Below are 9,659 nucleotides of genomic sequence, written 5' to 3'. Positions count from 1 at the left end.
ATCTTCCATTTCAATTTTCAACACACTCATTATATATTCTTATCCATAACACAGCTTTTTGTTTTCAACCTCTCATATCAGCAACACGTCATATCAGGGGAGGCTGGTGGAGGTAGAAATCGGAGGATTGGCTTATTTCAATGCATGGAATGGAATAGGGAATGGGATCAGACCTCATTCTGTCCGTGCATTACAATGAGCCCATCCTCTGATTTCTACCTCCACCAGCCACCACTGTATATGGTAACTCTAAGAACATAATCATAATAACCACGATGATCATTAAAAAAAAGAAAGGTCCAGTTATCAGATGGTAAGAAAAAGAGGCACTACTTGTGAAGATCTGAAAGACACCAAAGTCTCCTCTTGCTTTGTGCTTCCTAGGTGAAGTCAGCACCTCCGAGACAGACAGAGGCTTTACCTTAAACTACAACTCCCATCGCCACTCTTTACCTCTCACTTCCTGTTTGTGATGCTCTCAGGTCATTAGTATTCCTGTTGTCAGGGGTGACAGTGTGGGCTTTTAAAACATCCTTCGATTTTCCCCTTAGAAAATCTAAATGGCAACAACAGATTATTGGCCAATTTGAACTCTAATTTTATATCTCAGATGTTTAACCTATGACCCTAAGATTATGAGAACTATGAGAAGGAAACTAGCCTTTCTGATTATCACTTGTATTGCACTGGTATCAAACACCATTCCTCCTTCCATACCATGCATTACAATGAGCCCGTCTTCCGATTTCTACTTCCACCAGCCTCCCCTGACATCTACCCTTAATCATTTACCAACCAGTCAGTCTTCTCACACGTCAAAGAATAACCACGGTTGCGTTTTCAAGACACCAACGGGAGGACACATTTTCAAATGTCAGAGTTCAGTTAGAAGAAGCTCCATTTCAAAAACTGTTCTCCCGCTTCATGCCAAGTGAACATGACCCTGCAGACGAGGGATAGGACAAGGGGTCAAAGAGAGAGAGGAACGGAGGGCTAAGGCTTTGCTGGCAGCCATTCTACTGAGCCATCAAAAGCAGCATTTTTCAAAAAGAGCTCACATGGGTTAGGACTGGGGCAGTGGAGGATGGTGGAGGTTGAAATCGGAGGACGGGCCCATTGGATGGGCATGGAATGGAATGGAATGAGGAATGATATCAAACTTGTGTTTCCATTCCTCATTCCATTCCATGCATTACAATGAGCCAGTCCTCAGATTTCTACCTCCACCAGCCTCCCCTGGGTTGAGGGGATATAGTAATCTGATTCTGGATCAGTAGTAACCTCGAGTCAAGTGAGGCCTCATCTTTCCTCAGCATACAGCACCATGAGCACACACATATACACTGCTTCCCTCTCACACTGCATCACAACCACACAACAGACTCATTCGTTTATTTCTTTACCCAGATCTCTGTTATGTTAGCTGGTACACTAGCAACAACAGCAGCTGTTCTCTTAGGGGGTTCACCAGGTCCACCACCAAGGCCGTTCATTACATCTTCCTGGGGTTCAAGCTTGTCCACCATGACTCGTCACGGTCCAGTCACTGTCCAAGTCATGTGATATGAGCGTTGTGCTTTGATTGGACAGCCTGAGATCACCTCCTCATCATCAATGACCTCATTTTGCATATTTGGCAAACCCCCGTCTTCAACATCTCTTCTCCAATTGGTTCCATTACTCGTCTGCACAAAGTCTCAACCAAAGAGTGATATTGTTAGTCCTTCTCTTTCTCCTTCCTCCTCTTTTTTGTCAGATGTATTAGTTTTTCTTCTTTTTTAGATTTTTTTGTCCTTCATGCAACATTAGGTTATTCTACACTTGTACAGGGTTGAGGTGGAAGGCAGGTTGGGGGGAGGGGGGGGTGGGGGGCTACTCCAGGTAGATGTCTTCTGTGGGACAAGAATACTCTACAAACTCCTTATAGTACAACTGGAAGGCTTTCCTGTAGGAGAGACAGGAGATGAGAGGAGGGTGGAGGGGAGGGGAGGGGCGGAGAGGATAGGAGAGGAGGTCAGAGGAGGAGAGGAGAGGAAAGGAGAGGAGAGGAGAGGAGAGGAGAGGAGAGGCAAGGAGAGGAGAGGAGAAGAGAAGAAAAGAGAGGAGGATAAAGGAGAAGAAAAGAGAAGAGAGGAAAGGTTATTCACTTTGAATTGTTTAATCTAATTCTAATCTAATTTACTCTAATAGATTAAATTCATATTTAATTAAAAATTCTTAACTGACAGTGACACACACCATGTCAAGGTAAAAGTGACATGTCAAACTATGGGACATGACATGTTCTTACAGTCTACGGCATGAACAAGTGGAACAGGTCTAACAACCATGTCTAGACCAAGAAATGCTTCACCAAGATATCTCTGGAATTCTCAAAGACAGAAGAAAGATAACAAGACAGGGATAAAGGTGGAGGATGAAAAGATACAATGAAAAGGGAGAAACAGTCCCTTACCCCACAGAGTCTGCCAGGGCTTTGGTGGAGTCTTCAGACACGAACACATGACAGGCGAATCTCTGGTCTGCTGGGTGCTTGGTAATGAAGCCAAAGTACCTGAAGGGCAACCACACATACCACACACATCCATTATTCAACCAATCAACCAATCAATAAACCAATCAATAAACCAATCATGTATTTGTATACATGTGTATCACTACGATCCCTGCTGGACTTACTTGCTGTTCTTAGGGTGATAGCCACAGAAGGAGATATTCTTTAACTGGAAGAAGTGGCTGCACTGGTTACTCTGCAGACAGAGAAGCAAACACACATACACACATTAAAGGTGCAATCTGTAATTCAAACAACAACAAAGCGGGCTCCTTTACTTTTCCTTAACTTTTTTGGTAAACAGCTATACAGAGTAAAACAAGCTTATATTGTGGGTTCTTATATTGTGGGTTCTTTAGGCTGACATCACGAAACCCAATGCTTTTAGAACTCCAAGATTGATTTGGATATTCCTACTTGTCGGTGGCAAGATTGGAATCACAACCTGCCTCAATTAATCTGGACTGCTGTAAAACATGGCATCACTGTATTGCAATACCCCACGCTGCCCACACAGGGGCGACATCTCCCTTCTTTGATGTAGTTGCTGGTCAGAGTTGTGTGTGTGTGTGTGTGTGTGTGTGTGTGTGTGTGTGTGTGTGTGTGTGTGTGTGTGTGTGTGTGTGTGTGTGTGTGTGTATGTGTGTGTATATTTGTGTGTGTGTGTGCTTGTGTGCTCACTCTGTCGCAGGAATAATAGTCGTCCTGGACCACAAGCTTCACGCCTTTCATGTTGATCTCCAGGATACAGGAGGAGGGTGGGTTGTATTGAACCGTCATCCTCCGATTGGTGGCAATCTGGTGACAATCAAAACAGGAAGGAAGTGAGGCAAACAGACCTTCAAGTGTCTATTATATTTGTCTTTCTCTCTCTTTTCTCATTTGTTATTATTTCCTTTCTTTACTGACCCTTTTTTATACTGACCGTATAATTGTTCAAGCCAGAATCTTCAGTTATCTGTTCCCTTTCATCTGTAACACCTTTATATAGATTATTTTTCCCAACACGCTCTCTCTCTCTCTCTCTCTCTCTCTCTCTCTCTCTCTCTCTACACATAGACACACACACACACACACAAACAACCACACACACCCACACCCACACACATCCACACACATCCATACTCACCCACACTCGCCCACACCCACACCCACACCCACACACACACACACACACACACACACACACACACACACACACACACACAATGCTCCCCATACCTTCTGCATAGCTGCACACAGTACATCATTCCCTTTGTGGTAGGGCACTTGGACTGAGCCCAGGAATTTCATGCGGTATCTGTCCACCCATTCACTGCTCTTCACTGCTGTAGAGAGAAAGAGAGAGAGAGAGAGAGAGAGAGAGAGAGAGAGGGAGGAGGGGTATTATAGACAAAATAGATTTCAATAAATGATCTTTAGTTATTCAGTTACATCACTTAGGTGAAACATTCTTGGTTTCAATTACATTAAATTACCTCAAAGGTGCTGTATGACATCACATAGCTTGGCTGATAATGCTAACATATGCTATCCTGACCAGTGAGGGGAGATAAGGAGACTAGGTAATAGCTTGGGCAACCTGAAGGGGGCAGTTTTAAAGAAGCCCCCATCATACAAGCATGTATGATACCATTCCTGATTCCGTTCCATGCATTACAATGAGCCCATCCTCCGATTTCTACCTCCCCAGCCTCCCCTGGTCAGCAGATACTATTTGATGAGGATGGATCAGCAGCTTGGTTCTAAAGCTCTATAACGGGTCAGTACTTTACCGATGGGTGGTGGTGGGTCAGAACCCTTGAAGCTCTCTGGCTCTTTGGCGACCTCGATGGCGTAGTAGGCGGGGAAGATGCCGCGGGCGCCCGTGCGCATGTTATAACCCTCGAACCAGTAATCCTCCGCCTGCACCTCCACCAGCAACGGGTCGTCCACCTCCAACTCCAGCTCATCGTCATGGCGAGGGACAAACCTGGGCGTAGTCACGGACAGGACAGGAAACACATACACACACAGATATACCGTGAACCACGTATCAGATCTTAGAGTTGGGTTCAAGATAGAGCCGGTCCTGGAGAGCCGCAGTTGGCTCAGGTTTTGGTTCCCAGCCTAGTGCCATCACACCTGATGGAGCTTCAAAGCGCTTGATTAGCTGAATCAGGTGTGTTCTCTGGTGATTGTGACCCCTCACCTACAACACTGGACTGATGACACACACAGTGAAAGATGCCATTGGAGCTTTACTGTACATGCGCATGACTGCACAGCATTTTGTATCTCTCACTCTCTCCATCCTCCCTCCCTCCCTCCCCCTCTCTCTCGACACCCACCCCCACCCACTCCCCCCTTCCCCAGCCTGAGGACTAGCTCTACAGCAGCTGTGACCCGCCACATTGCTAACTCAAGTGTGACAGTCAAAAGGGCCATACGAAGGCCAAACTGTAGAAACACAAGTCCTAGAGAGGTTGTTGTGCTCTGCTGATTCTGAGAGACCCCTTTCTGCCTGTCACATCTCTATATCGCCGAAGACGATGTAAGATAGTTCAAATCTTGAATTCAATTGCTCTTCGGAAAAACTAGGAGCTTCCGACCAAGATTTAGCATAGGATTTCGCCCCCTATTGGCTTATTCTGAGATAGTGGGAAACAAATGAGTGGGGAGCAAATGTAGCATAATAGTCAGGTAGAAAACATGAATGTTTTGTTATATGCTAGGCTAATGCTAGTGTAGGAGGGCCAGGGGATTAAGGGGCTAGAGTTAGCTAAGTGTTAGCCGTACTGTAAGTATGAAGGGTTAGGGATGTTCTGCCTACTCAACATAATCAGGCCTAGGGACCCAAACTCTACGATGATTGAAGAATGGCACTGGATTCAACCCTTGAGACACTTCATGTAAGGAATGTACCAAATAAAAAACCATATACTCATAGCAGGATGTAGAAACAGTCATAGCAGGAAGTAGAAACACTCATGGCAGGATGTAGAAACAGTCATAGCAGGATGTAGAAACAGTCATAGCAGGAAGTAGAAACACTCATGGCAGGATGTAGAAACAGTCATAGCAGGATGTAGAAACAGTCATAGCAGGAAGTAGAAACACTCATGGCAGGATGTAGAAACAGTCATAGCAGGAAGTAGAAACAGTCATAGCAGGAAGTAGAAACACTCATAGCAGGATGTAGAAGCCCTCATAGTAGGATGTAGAAGCCCTCATAGCAGGATGTAAAAGCCCTCATAGCAGGATGTAGAAGCCCTCATAGCAGGATGTAAAAGCCCTCATAGCAGGATGTAAAAGCCCTCATAGCAGGATGTAGAAGCCCTCATAGCAGGATGTAGAAGCTCTCATAGCAGGATGTAGAAGCCCTCATAGCAGGATGTAAAAGCCCTCATAGCAGGATGTAAAAGCCCTCATAGCAGGATGTAGAAGCCCTCATAGCAGGATGTAAAAGCCCTCATAGCAGGATGTAAAAGCCCTCATAGCAGGATGTAGAAGCCCTCATAGCAGGATGTAGAAGCTCTCATAGCAGGATGTAGAAGCCCTCATAGCAGGATGTAAAAGCCCTCATAGCAGGATGTCGACAGTGTAAAGTATAGTAGTAGTGCATGTGTATGTGGCCATAATAATGATGATGATGATGATGATGATGATGATGATGAAGGTGTATCTCACCTGTAGACAGCTCTGTGGTTCTGCTCCCTCTCCTCCCCGTTTATGACGCAGGAGAACAGACCAAACGACTCAGCACCTGGAGGAGGGGGGAGGGACAGGTGGTAGGAGGGAGGGGAGGAGGGGGGAGGAGAGAAGGAGGGGGAGGAGAGAAGAGGAACACTCTGTATTTATAACAACAAAACGACTCAAAATGCAGCAAAGTCTAGTCACACTGTGAGAGTAAATATGAACACATTAATCGCATTTACCACATTGTGAGAAGCAAGCGGTGCAAAACAGTTGAGTGTTGGGTTCTCTCCCCTCGCTCCATTCAGTGCGGGATGCTCGCTTAAAGCTGGGCCATGTCTAATTACTGAGTATTCACTGCCTAATAGAGTTGGGAATTATGGGCACTTAAAAACATGGATGGCTTCCAAGAGGAGGAGGAGAAGGACTAGGAGAGATCTATTCACTATACTGACACAGACACACACTGTTTTCTCTCTCTTGTCTCCCATTCTCTTCACGCTCGTGCACATATTGTACACACGCACACACACACACACACACACACACACACACACTTATACTTATACTGCTCATATACTGCTTATACTGCACTACCTGTATATATTGTTCACATTGCACTTTTCTGCTTTTTTTGCACTTCTGGTTAGATGCTAACTGCATTTCGTTGTCTCTGTACTTGTACTCTGCACAATGACAGTAAAGTTGAAGCTAATCTAATCTAATCTAATCTAATGCACACACACACACACACACACACACACGCACACACACACACACACACGCACACACACACACATGCTCACACACACGTACAGACGTGCACACACACGCGCACACACACACACACACACACACACACACACACACACACACACACACACACACACAGAGCAGTGGGCTGGCCTAAGTGCGTTACTGGATGAATGGTGATATCCCAGGGATTTCCCAAGGTGACTCTCACATCACTGTGATGAAGACTGATCTATAGCTCACTGCAGTCTGGATAATCTCTCTCTCTCTCCCTCTCCCTCTCTTTCAACACAGCCAGATATCCATCACTCAGAGAGGTAACTAGCCCAATGTGCCACTGATACAGAGGGAGGCTGGTGGAGGCAGTAATCAGAGGACAGGCCCATTGTAATACATGGAACGAAATGAGGAATGGTATCAAACACTGACACTTTCCGAGAGGGACACAAATCCTGCCTTCCCATGCAAATATATACAAATCTCTCCCCATGTGAACACAGTAGTTAGCCTAGCTAGCATTTGCAGGGCCAGATCAGTGCTAGCAACCGCCTGAGCTCAGCTCCCCTGCAGATCACAGGGAACAGAGCATTTCAGACAGGGCCCATAAAACCTTGGGCTGTTAGCTATTAGCTGTGCTCGCTTAGCATCCCTCCCACTAGCAGGAAGTCTCAGGTCACAGCTATGCTAGCTTAGCATCCCTCACCCCGGCAGGAAGTCTCAGCCCCAGCTGTGCCTCTCTCTGCTCAAAGCACTCTGATGTGGATGTGGTGATAGTTATGTTTCCAACCTCCACCTGTCTCTTCGAGGAGCTGAGATATTACCATCCAGGGAAGGGACTCCTGCAGCATTCAGCCCCCCTGGCCTGCCTGTGTTTATACTGGGTCAGCAGGGGGTAGTTGACCCCTCTACCACTAGACAGCATTATGTATGGCTGGGCCTCTAGTACAATAAAGCAGCAATGCTGTGAAGTGCTCTGGTTAAATGTCTGTTAGTGTGTGTGTGTGTGTGTGTGTGTGTGTGTGTGTGTGTGTGTGTGTGTGTGTGTGTGTGTGTGTGTGTGTGTGTGTGTGTGTCTGTGTGTGTGTGTGTGTGTGTGTGTGTGTGTGTCTGATGCAGTAGGGTGACTTACTGGAGGAGCGTGAGCGCCCGTTCATGAAGACGTTGAGGAACTTCTTCGAGAAGTGTAGGTCCGCCTCCGGGGTGGAGTCTTCTGACAAACAGGCGGTGGCCTCTCTCCTAACTCCTCCCACTCTTGCTCCATCCTCCTCTTCTTCCTCCTCCTCCTCCTCTTCCTCCTCCTCCTCCTCCTCTTCCTCGTACTCCTCCCCGATAGCGGACTCGTACGGCGACGAGACGCAGTTGTCGTAGACGGTGTTGTCGCTGTCGTCGCTGTAACCTTGGTAACACTGCCTCAGACTAACCAGCTCCAGCTGAGAGTGGGAGTCCACGACCAGTGTGTACTTCACCGAGTCGTAAGACAGACCGCTTGCCTCCGAGCTCATCGAAGTCCGTGGATGGACCCCCTTACCGCCATCGCCGCCGCTGTCCTCCCCCCTGCCTCCCTCACCCCTGACCCTCCCATCCATCATAACCCTGTCCACATCTTCGTCCTCCCCCCCATAGGGGTCATCCAGGTCCTGGGCGTCTACGTACTCCACCCCTGTCCCTGCCCTGAGCACCGCCCCCGCCCCCGTCCCCCTGAGGCTGAGGTCCAGGGCCGAGGCTGGTGCCGAGGGGGCCGGGGGGGCTGTGTGGGTCATGCCGGGGGGGGTGAGGAGGGCCTCCACACAGGAGGCGTAGGAGGGAGGGGGGACGTAGACCTCGTCTCCTTCCTCCTCGTTGATGGAGGGGTTGGTCCGGTCAGGGAGGGGCTGGTAGGGGGGCGGGCCCTCTGTGTCCGAGCTGATGGACATGCGGCCGTGCTCGGCCTGCTGGGAGTGGAAGGAGCGCAGGTCGTGTTCGGAGCCCTGCTCCAGGGGGTCCGCGGAGCGCTGCACGGGGGTCAGGTAAATCTCCTCAGTGGGCTCCAGACGCACGTCCGTGTGGTAGCGGATCCTCTCCCGGTGGGGTCCACCCCCCTCGCCCTTCCCCGCGGGGTGCAGGGGCGCGGGGGTGTAGTTCTGCGGAGGCGGGGGGGCGGGGGGCTTCTCCTGTTGCAGCTTGGAGCGCGTCCCGGCGGTGGAGCTGTGGGTGTGGCTGTGTCGGCAAGGGGCGTCGGTGGACGTGCCGCGGTCTTTGGTCGTGGCCCCGCCCCCCTGCTGCACCTTGTCCTCGTCACTCAGGCAACTGTGCTCATGGGGTGGAGTCAGATCACCTGGGGAAGGGAGACACACATATAGACACACACACACACACACACACACACACACACAGATATGCAAGCAGACAAACAAAGACAGACAGGCAGACAATAGACAGATAGTATACATGCAACACGCCCGCGTGTACATACATATCCACATTAACGCAGACAAGCCAGAAACCCAACGACACACACATGCGTGCAGATACACAACGACAGAACACATGCGCAGACAAGCACACACACACACACACAAACACACACACACACACACACACACACACACACACACACACACACACACACACACACACACACAATGAGAGAACAGAACAGCAGCAACATGTACAGTAAAAGGTTAGGTAACACACATTG

The 9,659-nt window shown here is 48.5% G+C and overlaps 1 protein-coding gene across 1 annotated transcript in view; it reads right to left on the bottom strand.

Annotated features, from left to right (window-relative positions):
• Window positions 1-1,302: 1,302 nt before the first annotated feature.
• mapk8ip1b (mitogen-activated protein kinase 8 interacting protein 1b) overlaps window positions 1,303-9,659 on the bottom strand; it is a gene marked incomplete at its 5' end in the record, with an annotated part of 33,909 nt that continues 25,552 nt past the window's right edge. Inside the window, 8 exons of the mRNA XM_083690746.1 lie at window positions 1,303-1,945; window positions 2,456-2,554; window positions 2,680-2,750; window positions 3,236-3,352; window positions 3,776-3,882; window positions 4,354-4,526; window positions 6,224-6,299; window positions 8,112-9,296. Of these exons, the coding sequence (XP_083546872.1) occupies window positions 1,873-1,945; window positions 2,456-2,554; window positions 2,680-2,750; window positions 3,236-3,352; window positions 3,776-3,882; window positions 4,354-4,526; window positions 6,224-6,299; window positions 8,112-9,296 (1,901 nt within the window). The 3' untranslated portion in view covers window positions 1,303-1,872. The remainder of the gene's footprint in view (window positions 1,946-2,455; window positions 2,555-2,679; window positions 2,751-3,235; window positions 3,353-3,775; window positions 3,883-4,353; window positions 4,527-6,223; window positions 6,300-8,111; window positions 9,297-9,659) is intronic.

The sequence above is a fragment of the Argentina silus genome, assembly GCF_951799395.1.
Source record: "Argentina silus genome assembly, chromosome: 19".
Lineage (NCBI taxonomy): Eukaryota > Metazoa > Chordata > Actinopteri > Argentiniformes > Argentinidae > Argentina > Argentina silus.
Note: the sequence above shows the minus strand (reverse complement) of the source record. Positions and strands in the feature narration are given on the sequence as shown.